Source organism: Chiloscyllium punctatum, chromosome 17, assembly GCF_047496795.1.
Source record: "Chiloscyllium punctatum isolate Juve2018m chromosome 17, sChiPun1.3, whole genome shotgun sequence".
Classification (NCBI taxonomy): Eukaryota; Metazoa; Chordata; class Chondrichthyes; order Orectolobiformes; family Hemiscylliidae; genus Chiloscyllium; species Chiloscyllium punctatum.
This window is the reverse complement of record NC_092755.1, coordinates 73,568,763-73,594,625: the sequence shown is the minus strand read 5'-3', so window position 1 is coordinate 73,594,625 and position 25,863 is coordinate 73,568,763. Positions and strand designations below refer to the sequence as shown.

Sequence of the window (25,863 nt, the reverse complement as noted above, 5' to 3'; positions counted from 1 at the left end):
CCCACCCCACCTATTCTCCAGACAAGGGAAGGAACCTATTGATGGAGGACAGACCCTGTCATCCAAGGAATTCCATCTCCTGAATCTCTGCTGTATTGCCAGTGCAAGTATATTGTTCCTTTAATAGACACTGTAAATTGTACAGTGCTCAAGGTGTGGTGTCACCAAAGTTCTTTTATAAATATCACAAGACTTCATAATTCTTGCATTTCAGTCCTAATATAGTTAAGGCCAATATGCCATCTGCCATCCTAACTGCTGATTGAACTTGCGTATAAACTTTGTATTCCTTTACAAATACATTTCAAGTCTTTTTGAACAGAAACACTAGCAATTACTACTACTTTAAAAAAAAATTCTGCTGTTCTATCCTTACGATCAATGTACATAAGCTTACACCTCTGCAAAATATACACCATCTGCTGTCTTGTTGAACACTCACTCAACCTGTCTCTTTCTCTTTGTAACTTTTGATCCTACTCAGCTGAGCTTCCAATCTAGCTTTTATATCATTATTATATTAGCAAACTTACTCTCATTCTCCTTCCTTCTAAAGGACAATGGGTAACTTTAAGCTGTTTTCCTGTTTTGTATGCATATAGGAGTTCACGAAATCTGTTTTTATACTCCTGGGTAGTTTACGTTGTTTCTAGTTTCTAAAATTTCCGTTGTCTTTCAGGCTTACTATTATTCTTCAGTCTTATAAACCTTTTTATTTGAATTTAGTGCTGCCATTAACTTCCTTAGTGAGCCATGGATGGATCTTTTGAACTGTATTTTTTCAAAGTAATGATTCATTTCTTGTAATGTTTCTCACGGTTCATGTCTGTTAGGCTGTTTCCCAATTTGTCTAGGCCAGTTCATCCCTCACACCTATGTAACAAGCTTTGTTTAAATTTAAGAATCTTGATTTGTTGTTCAAATTCATTATGGGTTTGAATGCATAACGTGAATTCTCAATTCATTTCAGTACCATTGTCAGATATGTTCTCTCAAATGAGCATTAATTTCATAACCAAATAATGCCTATAATTAATGTTAAAGGTACAGCTTGAAGAGGAAAGAGTCTTCTTGATATGCTGCCCAACATTTCTTCCCCCAGCTAATGATAGAGTCATAGAGATGTACAGCGCGGAAACAGACCCTTCGGTCCAACTCATCCATGCCAACCAGATATCCTAACCTAATGTAGCCATTTGCCAGCCCATTTCCTTCTAAACCCATTCAGACACCTTTTTAAATGTTTTTGTGCCAGCCTCCACCACTTCCTCTGGCAGCTCATTCCATACATGTACCACCCCTCTGCATGAAAAAGTTGCCGCTTATGTCCCTTTTAAATCTTTTCCCCCTTCACCTTAAATCTATGCCCTCTAGTTCTGGCTTTGCCCACCCCGGGAAAAGCCCTTGTCTATTTACCCTATCCACACCTGTCATGATTTTATAAATCTCTATAAGATTACCCCTCAGCCTCCAATGCTCCAGGGAAAACCGCTCCAGCCTATTCAGCCTCTTCCCCCCTCGCTCAAGTCCTGTAACCCTGTAAACATCATTGTAAATCTTTACTGAACCCTTTCAAGTTTCACAACATCTTTCCTACAGGAGGGAGACCAGAATTACACGCAATATTCCAAAAGTGACCTAAATAATGTCCTGTACAGATGCAACATGACGACCTAACTCCTACACTCTATGCTCCGACCAAGAAAGGAAAGCATACGAAACGCCTCTTCACTATCCTATCTACCTGCAATTCCACTTTCAAGGAACTATGAACCTGCACTCCAAGGTCTCTTTGTTCAGCAACACTCCCTAGGACCTTACCATTAAGTGTATAAGTCCTGCCCAGATTTACCTTTCCAAAATGCAGCACCTCACACTTATCTAAACTAAACTCCATCTGCCATTCCTCAGCTCATTGGTCCATCTGATCAAAATCCTGTTATACTCTGAGGTAACCTTCTTTGCTGTCCACTGCACCTCCATTTTTTTGTCATCTGCAAACTTGCTAATTATACCTTCTATGTTCACATCCAAATCACACATAAATAACGAAAAGCAGTGGACCAGCACTGTTCCTTGTGGCACACCACTGGTCACAGGCCTCCAGTCTGAAAAGCAACCTTCTGCCTTCGAGCCAGTTCTGTATCCAAATGGCTAATTCTTCCTGTCTTCCATGTGATTTAACCTTGCTAACCGGTCTACTGTGAGGAACCTTGTCGAATGCCTTACTAAAATTCATATAGGTGACATCCATTGCTCTTTCCTCATCTTTGCTTCAAAAGTGATCCATTTGCTTTGAATCATTTCGGACATCCTGGGGATCTAAAAAGCATTAAATGCAAGTTCTTTGTAAACTTAAGATACATAATGATCGGTATTTTTTATAGTCAATTTATGGTTATTTGGGATTGTTAATGAAGTCTATTTGGAAGCAATGTAGTTTTCTTTCTGTAGCATCTCGTATCTATTCTGCCATGTCACACCAGTGTCAGTTAAAGATTTGTCAACGATTTTGTGAAATTAGAATTATTTTTGTAACAAAACTTGCACTGCTGAATGTATATACAAAAAAACCTGCCTCCTTTAAGTTCTATATAAGTGGAATGCATTGGAAACCTTAAACGGTGTGCTTTATTTTCCTAGGCGGAGGGTTACAATATCTATGCTCTAGTTATTTTAGAGAATGAAGCTACTAAACTGATGGTTTGAAATAGCATAGCGGGGGAGTGAGGGCAAAGATCACTGTGGCAGTATGTCAGTTTGATATTCAAATGACTGACTGAGATTGTGACTTATTTTCAAAATCTGAGTTTGAGAGGTGGAAAAATGAGAACACTTAACCCACGCAGTCATACGTCCTTCAATGTGCTTGAAAGAATTCTTGCTGTAAAGCAGCCAGCCACAGACTTGGAAGTAGTGGAACCTGCTTGACTACTTGGCTATTGTAATAGATGAAGTAAGTAACAGGACTCCTGATGCAGCACAGTAAGAATGGTTCTTGTTAAACAGGTTCAGGACAAGCCATGGCCCCTCTGCTAGGGCCTCAGTGCAATTCCTAATGCGCTTGTGAAGATACTTAAACATAATGCTGCACGTTATCAAGGTCTGTTCCCTTTTCAGACTAACTGATGGATTAACCACCTTAAATTCGACATTGACTTTTGGGGATTTGCATTCACTAACAATATTGAAGCACCTCATTGAAGCCTTAGATAAACTTGTAACTAAAAAGTGCTTCATTCAGTTTAACAATAAAACAAATTCAAGGCAGTACATTATTTAAGACAATACTGGCCCCATTACTTACCTCATTCCACACAACAGACAGCTAATAAGTAAAAATACTTTGTATTATCATGCAGGAGGGATGAACTGAGTGGAATCTGACAAAACCAGTAGTTGACCCCCTGTTATTTCTAATCTATGTTAATGATCTGCATCTTGAAACCAAGTTATGGAAAGGTTTAGATTAGTTATGCCATGGGGCAAATAAGTTTCTGGAAAAGCATGATGTCTCGCGCATTAGTTGAAAAAGAAGCTTTGTGAGTACAATGGAATGAAATTGATTTGGCGGATGGAGAACCTAACTTCACACAAAAAGAGCATCCAGTAATGCAGTCAAGTGTCTGCATTGGACTGCAGGGTTCAGCAATGCTACAGAAACTGACTTCTGCCTCTGCGGCTTAAAAGTAGAAGAGTGCCTTGCAGAGGTCGTTAGTGACCAGATCTACCTATAAGCACAAAGTAAGATTGCCTTTGAATTGTGCTGGACATATTGGTAGAATCATTACTTCTAATATTTGAGTAAATTCATTGTGAAACCTTTGCAGCTTGCACCTCAGTTGGAACAATGTATTCATCATCCCACAAAAATACATGCAGCCACTGCCATGGGTGGTGAGAAATTGATTAACACTGATTCCAGACTTTAAAGTGTTGAGCTGAGAGACTAATTTTGAATAACTCAGGCAATGAATAGAATAGGGTGTTTTTGTTTTTACAAATTCAAATAATTTATATATTTAACACTCTATTCAGGTTATTAGATCATGTAATAATGCAGGGAGAGGTAGGAATTTGAGTACAATGTGGGCTCCATAACACTGAGCCCCACAGCAAGAAAATGGCACCCTTTGCTCTTCCAGTCCCGTGGGCATGTGTCCCTATTGACATCTCTGTTGACAAATCTCTCTTGAAATGAACATAATGTGTATGTGACGCATCTCCTTAAAGATCACTATTCTAGAATTTTTCTGTTTAAAAATTAGTTCCAATTCACCCTGGTTAAATCACCACTTTTTATTCCATTGGAATTAGCCATGATCCGATTTGAATTTCTACTTTAGATTGTTCCTTGCTCTTCTCAGTTACTAGTCTAAACCTTATCATACGAGCATCACTCTTGGTCTTAAGTGTTCCTTCACAGATACAAAGTCATAGTCCACCTCATACCTCAGATCCACATCCAACAACTTCCTTCACCAGAAGTACTGAAATCCCCCCCCCCCCCTTCCTTTCCTTTTTCACTAACATTAATTGCCCACATATCAATTGGAATAAAAGCTCCCAATATCACCATTTTATAGTTCTTCCGCATCCCAATAATTTCACTGCAGATTTGCTTCTTTCTTTCTCTGACTATATTGGTAACCCCGTAGAATGCTCTTAGAATAAAAATAAGCGTGGTTATATTTTTCTTTCTTCACAGCTTTAACCACATGGATTCTGGCGCCCTGTAGAACATCCCTTTTTCCACCATTACAATGTCTTCCCTTTAAGTACTGACATCCTGCTTATCTATTTTCCTTCTTCATCTTTTTTGAACACTATGCATCCGACCTTATTCACCACACTTTGTGTGTTTACATTCATTCATTATTCATTTTGTTCCTTTTAATCCTCCTTAGTCTGCTCCCATTTAATATGGTTCTCTTGAAAATTCTCTCATGGGATTTGAGTATCACAGTTAAGGCTGTTATTTGTTTCCTATCCTGAATAATTCTTTTGACAAGGTAGTGGTAATGCGCTAGGGACCTGGGTTCAACTGTGGCATTGGGCGACTGTCTATGTGGAGTTTGTGCATTCTTCGCATATGTGCATATGTTTATTCCAGGTGCTGCAGTTTCCTCTTACAGTACAGAGATATTCAGGTTATGTGGATTGGCCGTGCTGAATTGCCAATAATGTCCAGAGATATGCAGGCTAAGTGGACTAGCCATGGTAAATGCAGGATAGGGTAGAAGGGTGGATCTGGATAGGATGCCCTTTTGAGGGTCACTATGTACTCGATAGGTTGAATGGCCTGCTTCCATGCTGTTAGTGTTCTATCATTCTGTTTTCACTAATCGCTATCTATCTGGTGAAGTACAATTACAGTATTACTAGGAAGGGAATTTCAGGATATTGACCCAGTGATATTGAAGAAATGGAGATGTAGTTCCATGTCAGGATTGATGGCAGAATCTATGCTTACCATTTAACAAACCTTTTCTGGTACCTGTGTTGGGGCATTAGTGAGAAGAGAAATTTATGTTGTGATGCTTCCAAGGGTAAAAACTGTCAATGAACATGTTGTAGGGATGTGTGTGTGAAATAGCTGTCTAGATGATGTAATGAAGGCTGCTTCTGTATTTCAGAAAGTGTCAGTAACAAGAGGAAAAGAGGGGAAAATGCTCAAAACAGAAAAAAAATCTCTATTGTACTTGGCTTTATGTACTAATGTGCTCAAACTCAGTGAAGAACCGAACAATATTCAAACTGAGGTTGAAAACATTGGTTTTTCATGTGCTCATCAAGCCTTATGTTCAAACATGCTGTTAACGCACTCAAAAATAGGCCAATTGTTTCCTGTATGCAATCAAAATGTTTTATTTTGATTAGTATTCTGAGGTGGCAAAGATTTTGAATGTAAGGAAGAAAGTCCTCAATTCAGTGTTGCATGTATTCTCAATGCAGCCGAGCACCAGCAGAAGGGATGAGAAATCTGAGATGAGACTGCAGGACCTTTTGGCTTATCACTTTATTTCTTAAACTGAAACAATACTCTGGTCACTGCTGAAGATCAGTAGCCAAAGAAATTCAAATAAACTATATCCCCGTGCTAGAGTCTCTGTAGAATGGACAGAAAATCCCATCAAAGCAATAGCCAATCAAAAATAAAAATCACACGACACCAGGTTATAGTCCAACAAGTTTAATTGGAAACACTAGCTTTTGGAGCCCTGCTCGTTCAACCACCTGATGGGCTATAACCTGGTGGTGTGTGATTTTTAACTTTGTATGCTCCAGTCCAACACTGGCATCTCCAAATCATCCAATCAAAGAGACTTTTATTTTTCCGTTGCAGCATCCAGGCATTTCCAAAATTCCTGGTGGATTCCTGATAAAGGGCTTTTGCCCCAAACTTCGATTCTCCTGCTCCTCGGATGCTGCCTAACCTGCTGTGCTTTTCTAGCACCACACTCTCGACTGATTTTCAAAATTTATGCCAGGTGTTTCACCTGTAGTAGCTTATGCAATAGTTCAATCCATTCCATGTAAACTAATTTCTGAAATCTATCTAATTGCTTCATCTTGGGAATACATTTTTTCTTACAGCAATCTAATTAAATATAACTTTATTGCCATTTATGTTTCCTTCTGTGAGATTGTCAGTGCCTGTTGGTATGAAGTGACCACCCAGAAGGTACTTTAGTGTAATAATAGGTAGCTTTGCCAAATGGCTCTGTTCAAAATGAAAAATAGCATTTGAATTTGAATATTTCTCATTCGGCTTGAGGTAGTTGAGCAAAGTGAGGGTAAGGTCTTAATCATAATGCAGTATAATGCAGAATGTGAGGGAGAAGTAGTAATTGATGGACAGAAAATGTGAATGGCAACCTGAATGAGTTGGGATCAGTGGAGACCAACAAATGTATATAATGGAGGGTGTGCATAGAAAGTCTGTTCAAACCAAAAATATACACAGATGGTTTGGTCTGATAGTCAGTTTGCACAAGGAATTTTGAGAGTGATTTATGAATGGGTCGAAGCAGAGTTAACACATGCAGTGCGGAATTTAGTTCTTCGAACCTTGCTTGGCAGTGACCTGGTGCACACACTTCTTATTGTTGGTAAACTCACCAAATGAGCGCATGCTTGTGTACAATTTTGCAAATTAGACCTTTTATTTAAAGTGCAGGAGTTTTGTCAATATTTCTCGTTTTAGATGGAGAGAACAGTGATCTCAGTTGGGCCCAGGTGGTAACTATTGATGCTGCCTCTCTCATCAATAAAATCACCACTGAATCGTCACATCTAGGCATATATGATCAAGGGTGCCGTTAGAAATAGAAAAGTTATACTGGTACTCTTGAGCTATTGGAATTAAATAACAATGTGAATGTCCTCTATTCTTAATTATAATGGTTCCATCACTGGAACAAGTTCTGGGATTCACTTTTGAAACCACTTTGCTTCTCTACGTTTCTTTCCTCCAATAAGCCATTTCTTAAAGCCAATCACTTTGACCAACCTTTTTTACAGAGGGGTTGGGGAGAGAAGTGGTTGGATGCTAAAATTTGTAGCCTGTTTAGCCAATGTAAAAGACCTGTGAGGATCAATTGGGCTTGCTAAAAGCTCCATTGACTCTAATATTATCATGCTCAGGCCATAATATGGTTTTCCTATTTTTTTTCGAAAATTGTTTTAAAAACTGTGAGTAAGAGTGGGGTTCTGCCTTTGGTGCCCTTTTCCCATTGGGGTCAGCCCCTGAGTAGAGAGACTCTGTCAGATTGGCTGGCAGCTTCAGAGAATGGGACTTCCTGGCTCTGAGGGTCAGAGTCCACTGTATTAATTTAGATTGTCCCCAGTACTTTGTAGAGTAAATTTGTTTTCTCTCTCCTGGCTTGCCACCACCATTTCTTATGGCACAAGTGGAAATGGGGAGCTATCCGCTTACCCTTAAATGTCTCCTAATATGTCCCAATGTGACATGGTGTCATACTTTGCTTTATAATACACTTGGGACATTCCATTGGGTAAAAGGTGCTATATAAATGAGTTGTTTTTGGGACAAAGTTAAGGGGACTCGTGCCTGGTGCAGTGACATTTGACACTGATGTGATGATACAGCAGAGAGGAATATAATCATATATTGCATTTACAATTAATCATCCTGTCATAACTGTCTATGGAATAAGTGTTTTAACTGCACTTGAGCTGAGACTTTCAATTTGTTCATTTGTTCAACATCCTCCATATACATATAGAAACTCTAAACTCATTTGACACAACTGAGTAAACCATATACTAAGCATAGAACTAAAACTATTACAATGACATTGTAGACAGATCATACTGCATAAGGATATTTTTTCACATTTCATACAAAATGCTCTCTTCTCACCTCATTTCTCCTCTCTAATATCAAAAACGCAGCGACCAGTGTCTAGTGTTGAGTTGTGTCCAATGTTTTTATTTTATTCATTTGTGGGATGAGGGGGTCACTGACTGGACAGTACTTATTGCCCATCCCTGGTTGCTCTTGAGAAGGTGGTGGTGAGCTGCCTTCTTGAACCACTGCAATTCACCAGTTGAGGGTCGATCCACCATGCCGTTTGGGAAGGAATTCTAGTCTGGAATGTCTAGTGTTTTCAGACAGAGGTCACTGCCTCCTGAGAAGCCAATGTACTGAGTAAATAAAGCTTTCAGATAGTCAAGTGACCAACTCATTGAGCTTTCCAGCTACAATTATCAAAACATATTCATATCTGAAACCCATGAAATTAATTTGTTTACAAACAAAGTTAAAAGTTCATACAATATGGTAAAACGTATTATAATCCCAGTTGATGTTATTACAGGGCAAGTCAGATCTCAGACTAAAATCTAGCTTGAGAAATCATATTTTATTTTCTTTTGTGTTGGTTTTAACAAGATCTTTCACTGAAGCACAAATACACAATATGGCAGATTTGGGTTTAACAATAAAGCAGAAGTTTATGATATAAAACATGAAAGAAACTGGATAGAACAAACCATAAAAAAAAAACAAAGATTTAGGTAAAAATACAAACCCATTTATCCCAACATGATCCCATTACAGTATTCAAGTGCTAGACAGAGTTGCCTTCAATATCCTACATGGAGTTTGATTTGGTTATGGCTTCAGTTCCCAGTTGTAAGAATCTGATTCCGTTAGATCTTTGTTGGTTCTTAACATAATCAAGGTTATTCCTTCTCAGCATTAAATAATCCCTTGAGGATTTTAGCCAAACACTTCTGGCCTGGAGCATTTACTGAACTTTTTAAATGAAAGCATTTTTAAAATTAAAAACTATTCTAAACTAGCTTCTCCTGTTTCTCAGGAGCAACACCTCCAGATTTGCCTAAACTGTGCAATCTGAACTACTTCTTTACCCTAAGCTATGGATGTTGCCCCTAATCAAAATCAATCTCTAAACTTTTAAACTGGAGCCTCATGCACAACTGTTTACCTTGTTTGCTCATAAACCTCTCCCAATCTAAACAAAAACCAAATTCTCTCTTGGAAGTCATTCTGTCACTGTTTTAAAAGAAATGCCATGCCCGGAGAAATACATAAAAGTTAGTCATTAAACCCTGCCAGACACACAGAAAATCCCGTGGCCGTTAATTCAAATTCAGAAATCCAAATAAAAAATAATTGATATTAAATCACCACCCCATACCTTGTACTTGCTGTTCTCAAAAAATCTTTGCCCCTTTCCCCCACCCAAAATCCAGCATTGAAGCTCTGCTGATGGGATGAAAATACAGAAATAATCTTTAGAAAATATAACCAAAGTATATGTTTTCTGTATGCAATAAAGTCACAGCAGTGCGACAGTCAGCTTTTCATTTTTTTGTAACACTACTTTTTAAAACTTAACTGTAATTTTCCTTTGAGAGATGCTGAATTTGTTTTGTCAAAAAAATCATTTGTAAGAAGTGAAATATTTAACTGCTTTCAGGCATTCTGAGTATTTACAACAGCAGATACACAAAAAAAGCTGCAAATTCTGTGAAGAGATCTGGCATATTGAGATTTATAGGGGCTTATGAGTAAAAGTTTTGAAGTGTTGAAGCATTATGTTTTAATAATGCAGGATTCTGGTTCAGGGATTGAAATGCAAAGTACCATGGGTGCTAGAAATCTGAAATTTAAAAAAATTAAATACTCAACTGTTGGGCTAACCTGAGTATTCCAGCATTTTCTACTTATAATACTATTTCAGGAATATTTGGTCAAGAGGAATTACTACAAATTTATCTGATCTTTTATGACTTTGTTGTAAAAGTATCATGTCCTTTGTTGTAGAAAGGTACACTGTAACTAAATGCATTGCAGTTACTGGGCAAAGCGCCCTTGACAGCAGAGTCCAACCACATGGCCTTTATCACCTAGATGGACAAGGGCAGCAGTATAATTATCTTCCAAACAGACTTGTTATGTGTACGCTCAAGGACTGCAGTGGTTCAAGAAGGCAGCTCACTGGGAATTAGGATGGACAATCGATGCTAGCCTAACCAGCAGCAGCCAAATCACTTGAACAAGTTTAAAAATATGTATGCAGTAGAAGTATAGGACTGCTCTTTATGTTGTTTAATTTATGTTTTCTGTAAGAGTAAGGGTGTCTTTTACTAGTTTTCTGTAGTTGGTAGAGAGAAATATTTTACTTTCTAGGAATTAATCTTGAATACTTCCTTCTTGGTCTCATGAGATCCTTTTTAAAAACTTTTTTATAGAATCTTTGGGAATTTCTACCCTTGAAGCAAGTACCAGAATAAATAAAGCTGTGTCCTCCAGATGTCTCCAAACCAGCATAATACTCTGTGCTGTGAGGCTGCACATTTGAGACTAATAGACAATTCCTCCACTCTTTTGGCAGAGAAAGTAAGAAGAGGCAACATAAAATGAAAAATGCACTTCTTAAAAAAAAGGTGCAAGAGAACAGGGACCTGTGCTATATGTCTACAACATGTTGAAGGTGGCATGGCAGGTTGAGAAAATGATTAAGAAAAAATGTGACTTTGGGCTATATAAATAGACAATACAGTACCAAAGCAAGAAAGTTATGGCAAATGTTTTATTAACTATTGGTCGGCCTCACCTATAATTTCTCTCCAAGTCATAGTCATATAGCATTGAAACAGACCCTTCAGTCCAACCAGTTCACGCCGTACATAATCCCAAACTAAACTAGTCCCATCTGCCTCCTCCTGGTCCATATCCCTCCAAGCCTTTCCTGTTCACTTACCTCTCCAAATGTCTTTTAAATGTTGTAATTGTACCCACGTCCACCACTTCCTTAGGAAGTTCATTCCATACACAAACCACCCTCTGTGTAAAAAAAATTTTGCCCCTCAGTTTTGTTTTAAATCTTTCTCCTCTCACCTTAAAAATGTGCTCCCTAGTCTTGAAATTCCCTATCCCAGGGAAAAGACACTACCATGAACTCTATCGATACCTCTCATCATTTTGTAAACTTCTGGCAGGTCACCTCTCAACCTCCTAAGCTCCAGTGAGAAATGTCCCAGCCTTCCCAAGCCTTCCAAACTTGACGACTTCTTGGTAAATTCATTATATTGCCTCTTCTGAACCCTCTCCTGCTTAATATTCTTCCTGTAACCGGGTGACTAGAACTTGACACAGTGCTTTAAAAGAGTCCTGCAAAACCTCAACATGACTTCCTAACTAACTGGCTCAAAGGTAAAAGATAGAGAGTGGTGATGTAGGGTTGTTTTTCAGACTGGAGGCCTGTGACCAGTGGAGTGCCACAAGGAATGGTGCTGGGTCCTCTACTTTTTGTCATTTACATATATGATTTAGATGCGAGCATAAGAGGTACAGTCAGTAAGTTTGCAGATGACACCAAAATTGGAGGTGTAGTGGACAGTGAAGAGGGTTACCTCAGATTACAACGAGATCGTGACCACATGGGCCAATGGGCTGAGAAGTGGCAGATGGAGTTTAATTCCGATAAATACGAGATGCTGCATTTTGGGAAAGCAAATCTTAGCAGGACTTATACATTTAATGGTAAGGTCCTAGGGAGTGTTGCTGAACAAAGAGACCTTGGAGTGCAGGTTCATAGCTCCTTGAAAGTGGAGTCACAGGTAGATAGTGAAGAAGGCGTTTGGTATGCTTTCCTTTATTGGTCAGAGTATTGAGTACAGGAGTTGGGAGGTCATGTTGCAGCTGTGCAGGACATTGGTTAGGCCAATGTTGGAATATTGCGTGCAATTCTGGTCTCCTTCCTATCAGAAAGATGTTGTGAAACTTGAAAGGGTTCAGAAAAGATTTACAAGGATGTTGCCAGGGTTGGAGGATTTGAGCTATAGGGAGAGGCTGAACAGGTTGGGGCTGTTTTCCCTGGAGTTTCTGAGGCCAAGGCGTGACCTTATAGAGGTTTACAAAATTATGCGGGGCATGGATAGGGTAAATAGGCAAAGTCTTTTCCCTGGGGTCGGGGAGTCCAGAACTAGAGGGCATAGGTTTAGGATGAGAGGGGAAATATATAAAAGAGGCCTAAGGGGCAACCTTTTCACACAGAGAGTGGTACGTGTATGGAATGAATTGCCAGAGGAAGTGGTGGAGACTGGTACAATTGCAACAATTAAGAGGCATTTGGATGGGTACATAAATAGGAAGGGTATGAAGGCGTATGGGTCGGGTGCTGGTAGGTGGAACTGGATTGAGTTGGGATATCTGATCGGTGTGGACGGGTTGGACTGAAGGGCCTGTTTCCATGCTGTACATCTCTATGACTATGACTGAGCAATGAAGGCAAGTGTGCCATACGCCTTTTAAACACCCTGTCTATATGTGATGCAAACTTCAAAGAATTATGTGCCTGCGTCCCTAAGTCCCTGTGTTTTACAGCACTACCCAAGAACCTACAATTAATTGTATAAGCCCTATCCTTGTTTGTTGTACCAAAACACAATACCTCAAGTTTATTCAAGCTGAATTTCATCTGGTATTTTTCAGCTCATTGACCCTTTGTAATTTTACAAAACCTTGAACCAAAAGACCTGTATTTAAAGTGAGTGACAGAAGCAAAAGGAAAATGGGGGAGTAGGGGGAGATCTTTTCTACACAGCAGTTGGTTCAGATCTGGAACTTACTGCCTGAGTGCATGGCAGAGATGCTTTCAAATTTTACTTGGATAATTATCTGAAGAGAGAAGATTTGAGTTGCAGTGAAGGGCTGGGGAGAGGGACTAGCTGAGTTGGCCTTGCAGTAATTTGGCATGGATTTCTCCTTCTATACTGTGAAATACCTGGACAGCCCTTGGGGGTGGAGCTGTTGATCAAAACCTACTTCAGCATACCTTCTTGTGGATCTGAATATTAGAGCCCAAAGTAGCTGCGCAAGTCCTAAAATTCAGCCCATTCAGATAAAAGCAAAATATTGGAAATCTGAAATAAGCGCAGTACTGGAGAAATTCAGTAACTCTAGCAGCATCTGTGGAGAGAGAAACCATGTGATTGTTTTGAGTGTGGTATGACTTCCTCATTGGAACACTGTAGCAGACCAAGGTAAAATGTTCTACTTGTACTTCTTTCAATCAAGTCTACTGTATTTGCAGCTCACAATGTGGTTTCCTTTAGTTTAGCAACACAGACTGGAAGACTGTTTGATAGAACACCTCCACTTTGTCCGTACGAATGACCCTGCCATTTTAATAAATCACTTTGCTCCAATTCTAACATTTCTGTTCTTGGCCTGTTAGTGTTTCAGCGAAGGAGATGATCAGTTGCGTAGAAGATCCATCCTTTTCAAATCATTACCAATTTCTATGCTTCATGTATTTATTAATTTTAGCTAATTTCAAATACACTACAATTTTAGATTTAGAAGAGTATTCTGTTAATTCATGCTGAGATTGGCTGCCTTATGCATAGATTGGAGTGGGCATCATTATGTTTTTGAGGATTAAACCTTTTGACAAGGCAACAGTCTTCTCTGGCATCTTTAATCATATTAAAGAAGCATGCATGACTTTGAACTGACTGCATTAAGTGAAAGTTTTTTTGACTTTGTTATCTTTGCTCTGTATTTTAACATATCCAGAATAAAGTGCTTCTGAGAAGATGCCAATAGAACTGCATGTGTCTGGTGACACCTCTCCAAGTATTAGGATGCCAGAATGAAAGTCATCTACAGCGTTTCATATATTAGCCTTCTGTTTTCAAGAATTAGCACTGATTTGGCCAAAACGGTTTTTAAAGTTGATCTCTGGAGAGAATATTGTTTCATTGTTCCTTTAATATTGCGGGGAGAGGGGTGCTGCTGAATGATACTTTAACTTCAAGTGTGTTAGGGAAATGGGCTACTATGTTAGGATATTCACAGAATCCCTGCAGTGTAGAAACAGGCCATTCAGCCCAACAATTCTACACCGACCCTTGATACGCAGCATTCATTGGTTATATCCTGTAGAAGATAGTACCTTCCCCACTCAGACTTTTAAAACCCACTTCTCTAATCTGCTTCCTCCCTTGGCAGCACTCTGTACTTATCTGGCCTGGGGATCTTTTGGAGTCGTCTTCTCGAGCATGCTTGGAGTCCAGGCAGTGTCCACTGTCAGGCTTGGTGCTGCCTGTCCATCAGGTTGGTTAGCAGCTCCAAAGGGTGGAAGTTCCTCCCACTGTTGGCCACTCTACATCAGTTAAGCCCACCTGCAGCATATTGTGGCTGTGGGGTAGGTTTCCTATCAGGCTGTGGGCTAACTGCCAACTTTCTTACTTGGCTAATGGTGAGAATGGAAATATGGTTGAGTAGTGTGTGCTGGTGTAGAAGGCAGCATTGTTGAAATGGCAAAAGGTACTATGGTGCAAGACAAAATGGTTGCTTACTGGACAAGGAAAGAAACAAAAGATTAGTTTGCATGATGTGTAGGTGACATTAGAATAAATGCCAGTAACTGTTCTTTGAATAAAATGGGATCAGTGTTTCTGATCTGTAATTGAATTCTATTGATTCCAAAATCACTAAACAGTAATGGAAAGATAAGGTGCCTGTCCTCGCGCTTAATTTGAACTTTACTAAAACAATAGAAGACCAAGGACAGCGAGATCAGAGTGGGTGCAAGTTGAAATGAAAAGGGCAAGCAACTAGAAGCTCAGCATCATGTTGTGGTCTCAACAGAGATGTTGCACAGAGCAAATTCCTAATCTGTAATTCCAATCATAGTACCAAAGGTCAGAGCAAATATAATGCAACTAAGGAGAAGTGGTAACTACAGCTGCTGGAGATTAGAGCCAAGATTAGAGTGGTGATGGAAAAGTACAGCAGGTCAGGCAGCATCCGAGGAGCAGGAAGATCAACGGTTCTGGCAAAAGCCCTTCAGCAGGAATGCAACTAAGTCTAGTTAAAAGTTTAATTTTCGTGCCCCTTCAGTTAATCAATTTCTTCAGCTGCAGATACCTGCTTGTGTGTGATGCCAATGCTAGCTGCAGTTGTCACGTGCCTTGCCCGAGGGATCGTGTTAAATGTGTCCAATAGTTTTTCAATGGTGGAAGGTACAACATAATGATGATGCTATTTTCACTGCCATTTATGTGTGAATATTTCGAGCTTGGGTTTATGATTTAGGATTGTGAAACTTTAATTTTTCCCTTCCCACCCAAGGATGCTGGGGTCAATTGTTGTGCTAATCTACTGTCAGTCAGACTCTAGATTGAAAATTGAACCTGGGACCTTTTTTGGTCTTGGTGTTACATGAGTGTCTGTCCTTTGCATCCTTGCCGATACTCATTATTTTTGAAAAAAATCTCAAAAACTCGTGAAGTAATTCATTTTAACTCATTCCTTTGGCATTCCCATCCACCCTACCTCATGTTTCCTTCCACAGCTTGGTAAATGTTCTATTCTGATTTGTAAAACTTCATGGACATTTGTTTAAAATTTTGAAGTTGCGATAGTTGGTTTAAAAGAGAACATCACGTGGTTTAAAATGAACAGTTTCATTGGCTATTTACCAGCTTATAACACAAGATTTTGTATGGTTATACACTGACAGCTTGATAGTATTCAACACTGTTGAACTAATGTTCAATCTAAGGTGTAAGAAGAATACAAAAATAAAAAGGACCAACCATTGTGAATGAAACACACTGATCAGGTGACATAGTATCACAGAGTTTGTAAGCACAGAAATGCACCTTTCAGCCCAACAGCAAAATGCTATTGATTATACTCACACAAGCCCCACTACCCTATTTCATCTTTCACCACTCTAGCCAGCACAACTAGCTTTTCCTTAAGACGCATCTTTACTGTTTGACTGAACTGCTACATGGTAGCAAGTTCCATGTTATAATAAATATGTTTTTCAGTCTATGTTTTATCCAACAATACAAGCCCCATCTAGTGACTGTGTGTACACTCAACGCCAAGCCTCCTTCAGCTATTACTACCAGCGTAACACCAGCAATGCAGAAACATGAAAACTAGGTTGCAAACTGAATATGAATTAAAGGACTTAGCTAATTTTGGGTTTGTTACTCCATTTAAGCATCACCCTTGACATTTGTGTCAACTGAATGTCTTAGCTTTATTTTTAAGGTTATTAAGAGGCCACCTGTGATCACCACCATTGTTAGAAGAGGAGTCTGTTTACTTCACTTACTGCTCAAAATCATTCATTGATGAATACTGCGTTGATCATAATTTTATTTATATGGCAACGTTTATCTCTGCAAAAAAAATCTATTCTGGTTGGTTTTTCATTTGTTTTCTGTCTGTGCAATTCTGACAAAAATATTTAACCCAAAACTGCATGGATACCACTTAAACTCCTACTATAAAGCTGAAGTAAATGCTACGTTATGTCTTAATATTCTTTGCTAAATAAAAACTAACTTTGCACTCAGCAAATTTTCTAATGTTGCCTTGCCACTACACTAGTTTGTTCTTTAATGTATAAATTTTGCTTTCTGGAGGTACATTCTGGTGCATTGTATGTCTTCTTTCAAAACACGTGGGCCTGTTTTAACTAGCACACTGCTTTCACAATCAGCCAAGTTTGCCTTGAATAAAGGTAAGTTACACATAGTGTAGTGAAGGAATGCTGCAAGTAAGCAAGTCCATCATATTTAGCGCACAATCTGGGAATAAAGAATATATTTTCTTTTTTTCGTGTTATTTTCCTGTGTTCATTTGTGAAGGTGGTAACTTTTTGCTGATTTCTAATTCCTCCAATGCCTCATTCAAATAACTGTAATTAATGTAAGCCCCAAGTGTGAATATTGGCAGATTTATTCAATTTCAGTTGCATCACAGCTAAGTCCTCTCACTATAAACAGACACATTTTTAGCAGGATAATGTACAATGAAATCTGGTTGAACTTCCTGTTTCAGCAAATTTGGCTGTTTGGGAATTCGACCTAGGATTGTGCAGGTCTTTGTTACTCAGCTAGTCACTGGATATATGTAATGATCCATGGAAGGAGCCCTAAGGTTACACAAGTGAATATAAGAAATGCGTTGTTCTTTCTGATTGTGTGAAATAGGTTGAGTTGTAAAGCTATGAAGTTGCAATCTGAGTTGTTTTTCATTCTATTTTATGTAAAATCACTACCTTCTAAAATGAAAAGTGATGCTTTGTTATGTTGCAGGATTAGTCATGTGATGCATTTTAATTTCACAAATAAATTAAAAGACTAAATTGTATACTCACCTAGTCTATTTGTAAATGTAATCTCAATTTTTTTTCAAGTTATTTGTGCTTCAGTCAAAGGAGTTGAGTGTCACCTGATGTGGTGCAATGTGTAATTTTATGAATATTAGAAGATGGAATCTTCATGGGTGCAACCCGGAAGGTGATACTCATAATTCCTCTATATTGTTGCATAGAAATAAATACAATATTAGTAATGTGCAATTATTTTACTACCATGAGGATTTATTTTCTCAGCAAAAAATATAACATTCATGATCAAAAATTTTGTTTATTCAATCCAGTATGCTCGATCAGGATTATGAATAAAACAGCAACTATCTTGATATTGTGGTCTTTTAGAAGGTAGAAACATTTTCTGTCACTGTAATTGTGGTTAAAACTTTTGCTACTTCTGTATTTCCTCTTTACATTTCCTATTCTTTCTCCTTTTGAAATTTGGTGGAGTGTCAGAGTCATAGTCATAGAGTTGTACAGCACAGTGTGCTAGTTAATAAAGCACTAAGTCCTTATGATTGTAACAAGCTTTGCATGTAAGGTTTCACCTGTGAAATATTGACCTTAAATGCCATTCACACTTTTATATTGTCAAATTTAAAGCTGCCTCTGCATCTTGATGGTATCAGTAGCTTGATTCATAACACCAAAGGTTAACAATTTTATATGTTTGCACATAACGTGTGCATGATACATAATCTATTGAGTTTCCATTAATTCCCATCTATTGATTAGAACACATGCCCCAAGGCATTAGATCCCTGTATATCTCAAGGAAGGAAGATTAATATTGTTGTTCTTTTAGATAAGTGGATTATAAGACAATCATTTTTAACTAATGAATGTATTGCAGTAGGTGGAAAGTATACAGAATTCTAACAGAGGAAAATTGTCTCAGAGAATCAGTATTTCTTTAAATTTAATATAGTACAAGTACTTAGCTGTGCTTTACCATTCTGAATTTAAAAGTTTGTTTTTATTCATCTCCAGCTATATTAGCAATGATATTGCGAATTAATGCATCATTTGTAGGTAATATATAAATTTATGTTTTCAGTTTAAAACAAACCCTAATATTTCTGTTAGATCGATAATGATGTTTGGGAATGATTAGAAAATAATCCCATTGATGTTCAATACTGCACAATGTAGTATACTACTGAACCATATTTTGGTTTATGGAGGATGACATCCAAGTTGTGAGTTTGTCTTGTATATCATTGCTGGATGTTGATCAAGTAACAGCAGCAGAATCAAGGAAGGATAATGTAATTGGCATATATTAGAGAAACAGACAATGTAGCGAACATAGTAGCAAGTTTCTTTCCAGATTAAAATGATTCTTTTACTGAGGCCGTTCTCAGCTTTTCACCTAATTTGTATATGACAAACTTTTGTACAGATTTTAACTTTAAAGCAATTTCAACAGCTTTGTAAATGGTGCAACATCACAGAGTCCGTAAGATTAGTATTTTGGCAAATTGTTTACTGATTAAGAGAACATTTCCCTTTTTGAGCACTGCATTCACTCCCGTGAAATTAATGTTAGCTTGTCCAAGTGACTGGCATGTAACTGAACTTAAAGCCACTTTCTATAATATGCAATTTTTACTTAAAATAATGCTGCCGTTCACTTTGTTTTCTCTGTCTCCAAAAGAAGCTTTCACCCTCCTAACCCAGATAGAAAGTCTTCCACTGCCCAGCACCTCCCGATTGTCGACCTCCCAACAGCACTACTCCTGCACCCCTGTTCCATCCACTTGTTATTGAGGAGAGGAAAATCAGTATTCACATTTTCTCTTACCTCACCTTAACCACCAGGGACAGTCCTTTTGGGAGTCCTGGTGCAGTCCAATGCTAGTGTTTTCTTCCAGTTCTCCCAGGTTGACTGTCTACTAAGCAAGAAGTGGAACTAATAAAATGTTAATGAGGCCTGAACATTGAGATCCCTGGATTTGTTGGGCTCTTGCATAACTTTTGGTCTGTCACCTGCACCCTTTGTTGCCTCTTCATAAATACCATGGGCCCATGAGTGTTAATGATCTTTGTAAATATGTTATTACTAGGAAGTATTGACTGCTAGATCATCAGTTGGTAGATGACTTGTTCAGCATAACTGACTAGACGGAGTGGTTTTGATTCAAAAAGGATATTTAATTTAAACATTTGTATGTATGTCACTGGGAAAAAAAAATCTGTCAATGGGAGAAGCAGCTGTTTTGCTGTCATAGATTAGCTTGGAATAAACTAAATCTAGTGTGGTGCCAGAAAAGACTGTCTAGGCTATAATTTACTCCCTACATTTAAAAAGGGAATCAACATTTTTCTACTTGCGTGACCCTCTTAATTACCAACTTTTCCTGTAGCAGACCTTATGAGCACTTCGTTCTTTTTGAGGACCCGGATAATGATTTGGTCTCCTCAACATGTTGTGAATTCTTGGTCAGGAAATGTGCTAGCTACAAGCCACACCAACAGCAGGCAGATGCCTGGTCATTGAGAGCTTTATTAAAACAAAATAAACAACATATTAAAAAGCACAAGAAAGATGATCTCAAATTATAATATTGTTATGATCCCTGTGAACGATCAATAGAATTTTAAAAGAAATTTGAACTTAGTTAAAAGCTGAAGATGATGCAACAAGATTTCATATTTTAAATTTTTGCTGTAGCAAATAACTAAAAGCACGATTAACTGAAATGTCTCTTTGTGGGCAACTTATACCTAACATGACAAAGGAATATTCCTCTTTTTTTGTGTTTATCACCTGTAGCATTCTCTGTAGAATTACAAACTGCCACAGTCACCTCCAGCTTCCAAGGCAGTTAACATTGTCTAATTTCACTGTGTAATAACTTCAAGCAATTGTCCCTTCGTTTGTGGAGATCTCCCAAATCCACTACCAGCAATAAAGCTCACTGATTCATTTTTGACCCTATTGTCTAGATTAGATTCGATTACTTAGTGTGGAAACAGGCCCTTCGGCCCAACAAGTCCACACAGCCCCGCCGAAGCGCAACCCACCCATACCCCTACATTTATCCCTTATCTAACACTACGGGCAATTTAGCATGGCCAATTCACCTAACCTGCACATCTTTGGACTGTGGGAGGAAACCAGAGCACCTGGAGGAAACCCACACAGACACTGGGAGAATGTGCAAATTCCACACAGTCAGTCGCCTGAGGTGGGAAATGAACCCGGCTCTCTGGCGCTGTGAGGCAGCAGTGCTAACCACTGTGCCACCGTGCCGCCTGGGACTAATCTCCCAGATTGCTTACATAGCTGAAGAATGCATCTCTTCAACCAGAGATCATTCCCCCTCCTGCATGCTTCTTTAGTAAGTCTCAAGGAATCTGTAGCCTTTTCTTCTAGCTGACCACATCAAACTGCTGTTCTTTTTATTTGTCCCTTTTTCCTTCTGCCTTTTAAAAAAAAAACTTGACCTGCTGTAGGAGCAGTGCTCCAAAAGTTAGTGCTTCCAAATAAACCTGTTGGACTATAACCTAGTGTTGTGTGATTTTTAACTTTGACAGAGGAAAGTCTACTTACTTTTTGTACAGTTGCCATTGTCTGTTGTTCCCAGTTGAACTTTGCACCATATTCCACAGGTTACCATTGACTAGAAATTGAAATGTTGAGAGTGTGGTGCTGGAAAAGCACAGCAGGTCAGGTAGCATCTGAGAACCAGGAGAGTCGACATTTCGGGCAAAAGCCCTTCATCAGGAATGCCTTTGCCAGCACCACACTCAACTCTAATCTTCAGCATCTATAGTCCTTGCTTTCATTGAAGTGGACTAGCTGTATAAATACTGTGGCTGCAAGAGCATGTCAGATGCATGAAATCATGTGGTAAATCATTCACCTCTGATTCCCCAAAGCCTGTCTGCCATCTACAGCGCATAAGTCACAAGTGTTTTGGAATGCTTCAAGTTGTCGGGATGAGTGCAGTTCCAACAACATTCAGAAAACTTGACATTAAAGCAGCTTGTTTGACTGACACATCTTCAAACATTCAGTCTCTCTATTGCCTGATAGCATGCTCAATAGCAGCATTGTATACCATCTACACAATGCACTGCTGGAATTCTTCAAGGCTCCTTAGACATCATGTATAAAAGCAAAATACTAAAGATGCCGGGAACGTGAAACAAAAAGAAAATGTTGGGGAAACTTGCCCAGTTTGGCTGCTTCTGGAGAGAGAGAAACAATTCTTCCAGTCCGGTCTGAGTCATCTTCAGAATATACTAACTCTAAGTTAACTCTGTCTGTACAGGTGCTTCCAGATCTGCTGAGTTTCTCCTTCTTTCTCTTTGTTCCTGAGACATCACTTTCAACTTCCAGTTGCTTCCATTTCATTGGATCATCTTATTCCCATACGAACGTTTCCATCCTAGAACTGCAGTCATTTTCAGTGAAACCCAAGAGAAGCCATGTTCATTTTCTGCTGAAACCATTATAGTCTACAGGTCTTAACAGTGAATTCAATAACTTAAGTGCATAAACACCTGTTGGTCACTATGATTATGCTTCTTTTCTCTTCCTTCACACTGCTCTGTTTGAATGGGTTTGTTCTCAGTACTGTTAACCTATTTTCTCCTATTCACACTTATCAGTAATACCTATTCTGCATCTTAATGTCTCCTGAATGACTATTAGAACTTGTTGGTGCTCAGAGCAAAAGACACAATATGTTTCACTTGCTCCTCCCCAGCTTTTGTCAACATCATTTTCCAAACCCTTTCAGTTCTAAAGAAGAATCATTGGACTCAACATTTATGCTGTTTATCTCTCCAGAGTCTCTCTGAAGTGTTCCCTTTATCCGTCTAAATTCTATACTGTGGGGTGTAGGTGACTCTTTTGTCTTAGCTAACTGGCTTATCAAATTCTAATAACTGTTTGTATCTGCACTTATGTTTGTCACACTAATTCTTCCTACTCCAATTATGTTTGCTTAAAAATTCAGAAAATGTTTGGTGTTGCTCACTCATTAAGGATAAATCTGAGGTGTAAGGTCTGTTACTTCTAGTTTCTTGGAAAGTTGTCTGGCTCCATTGTATGCACTGAAGTGATCCACAAGTCAAAAGTCCCCATGAATGATTTTTTTATTGTGTAAATGTCTTTGTTGCAAATAATGATCAGGAAAGATTAGAAAAACCTGCCAAATTGCTATGTCCTGGTTTGTACTCTTGCACTCAGTCAAAATCTGTCCTACTGAACACTTTGGGAGCACAGTGATCTGATTACTTCCAAGATTAGAACATTGCAGTTTCACAATGCATAATTGCTCAAGTTAAAGGATGTAAGAAAGGAACAAGTTCTATTTGAAAATTTCCAAAGACACCCAGCCTTTGTATGCAATATGTCAGCTGAATACAATTTGAAATTAGTTTGATTCTCTGTTGTGCATTGTTAATATCTACTCAGTACTGAATACAATGCTGAAGGTTGGATGTCTCCTTCAATGCCTGTTCTGTTTCTTAATTGCAATAAAGTAGTAAAAACTCTGCCACAAGTTTCATTTCCACATAACATGAAATTCTTCTTTCTTGGTCCTTAACAAGTCTGTTGTGGTGGAGGCCATGATGCTATGAGATGTAGACTTGTTTCCCTGATTTCTCCCAATTTGATGTTTATTGTGATGTTTACTTTAACATTCATACAGATATTTCCTCTCAAGTTCCTAGATATAACATTTCCTAACCAGGATGTAACATCACAAACTGTAAACCAAACTACATTTTAAAAGATTTTTCATGGGAAGTGGGCATCACAGGCAAAGACAGTATTGGTTACACCTCCCGAAATTGCCCTTCCACCTTCAGATGGTGGTGAGCCACCTTCTTTAGCTGCTGCAGTCTGTGTAGTTTAATTGCATGGGTAGTGCTGTTACGGAGCGAGGTCCAAGAGTTTTAGCCAGCAACAGTAAAAGAATAGTCATATAGTTCCAAGGCAGGATGATGTCTGACATCAAGAGAAGTCAGAGATAAAATAAAGACTGCAGTAAAGTAGAAACATTTGAGACAAGGATTGTTTGAAGTTTACGTAAAAGCTATAAACATTGATGACTGCAAATTTCTATTTCTGTGCAATTATTACAGTTATTTCAAATTCGTTGTTTCAACAGAGCCAGCAGTCATCAGGGGAAGACATGGAGATATCAGATGATGAAGCAAGTACAAGTCCAATAACCAGCGCAGAATGTTCGGAAACTATTGTGGTCAGCTCTTCTGCTTCTGCTATACCCATACCACCACCAGGATTCCATCCACTACCCCCACCACCTCAAACTGGATTTCCATTGCCACCACCTCTTCCTCCCCCTCCACCACCACCTCCAACCCATCCTACTGTTGCAGTTCCACCCCCTCCACTTCCTGCGCGACCAGACCTGTGCCCTCCTGGAGTGCCTCCACCTCCACCCCCACCTCCACCACCACCCCCACCCCCACCACCACCTCCCCTGCTTCCTCACCTTCATCCATTTCCTCCCAATATGTATCCACTGATGTCTATGGACCTAATGAACTGCATAGGCAACCACTGGGGGAGTATGCAGATGTCATTTCAGATGCAGACTCAGATGTTGAGCCGTATGATGCAAGGTCAAGGGCCATCTCCTTACCCACCTTTCATAGCTGGTGGAATGAACTTGCAGTTTGGAAATATGCAACCATACCGCCCATATCTTGTGAATTCAAGTCTAGCTCACGGTCAGCAATGGACTCCGTTGCCAAAGTTTGATCCAACTGTCCCACCACCTGGGTATGAAGTCAAGAAAGAGGATCCTCATAAAGCCACCATTGATGGAGTCCTTTTGGTGGTTATGAAGGAACTTAAAAGCATAATGAAACGAGACTTGAATCGCAAAATGGTTGAAATGGTGGCATTTAGGACGTTTGATGAATGGTGGGAGAGGAAAGAACGTAAAGCAAAGGTAAACCACTCTTTTTGTATGTATGTTTTAGGAATGAAACCCCTCCTGTATTTTGCAGATAATGCTGACATTTCGTTATTGCAATTTATTTTACTATTCTTTACTTGTTTACTATAAAAAGGATATGCACATGAATAGTTTCCCTGGTGTCTGCCTGACAATATCTCTCTTCCTTTCACTGGGCATGCCTTGATGTACAGGATACAACCTTATGTTTGACACATCTATGAAAAAACTTAACACATGAAAATTTAGTTTGCTAGTTTATCAATAAAGATACTGGAGCCCAGACTTTCCGGTTCATGTTATTTTAGATCTGACATTACATTAATTTGTGTACTTTGTTACCACATTGAAAACCTAAGCTTTGATATCTTATTCATGATTGCAATGATTTGGTTTTAAATTGTGCTTCTTATGCTAGAAAGCAGGGGTTTCAAAAACACTTGTCCGCAGCTTTTCTGAACTAAGAATTAAACTGTTTGCAATAAAATATTATCCCTTTGATCTAGCTGCTCAGCACAAGATTAACCCCGGTTTAATAGAGAGAAAAACATCAATACATACTAAGGCCATACCAGATGAAACCAATTGCTCCACGTGAATAGATGCATATTAAACCAAATAATTGTCTCCTTTTGGGACTGTTATATTATTTGTGCATAATAGCTCAGTTGTTTCTTTGTATTGTGCTAGCTGACAAAGACCTTTTTCTTCAGTTTTTTTTTAAACTAACATTTTATTCGTGAATTTGATGGCTTCCAGGTGTTCAGTTTGACAGCCAATGTGCGAAGTTATGAAAATTATGCGAATAGTTTGGCTACCGTGTGAGGTACACTTGCAAATGAAAGAAATTTGGACGAGAACAATGCCAACTGAAGCAAACAGGAAATTATCAGTTGTGGTTATTGCTAATTCTTTACTGCCTCAAGATACTGGTTTCTGAATTTTTTTTCTATTTGTATCATGGTCCAGTACATACAACTAAAGGACTTCCTCCTGCAATTTTAATACTATTATTAAGAAATATAGTGGCCTGGATATTGTGGGCTACATAGGTAAGATGAGAAGCTGGGGCAGGGTTTGGGGGGCATTGCAGAACTGTAGGAAATTGGTTGGAAAAACAATTAGTTTTAAGTTTTTCCTGAATGTGGTGCAATTTTATTTTTCATCCCTGCTGACTGGTTCCCTATCTTCAAGACAGCCCAATTCACAAACTAGAGGATAGGGATTTAAAT

General features: G+C 38.8%; 1 protein-coding gene across 3 annotated transcripts in view; it reads left to right on the top strand.

Annotated features, from left to right (window-relative positions):
* Positions 1 to 25,863, top strand: part of setd1ba (SET domain containing 1B, histone lysine methyltransferase a) — a 137,638-nt gene that overhangs the window by 39,196 nt on the left and 72,579 nt on the right. For all 3 annotated transcript variants that reach the window (XM_072587452.1, XM_072587451.1, XM_072587453.1), the window contains one exon: positions 23,816 to 24,625. In XM_072587452.1, coding sequence (XP_072443553.1) covers positions 23,816 to 24,625 — 810 coding nt within the window. The remainder of the gene's footprint in view (positions 1 to 23,815; positions 24,626 to 25,863) is intronic.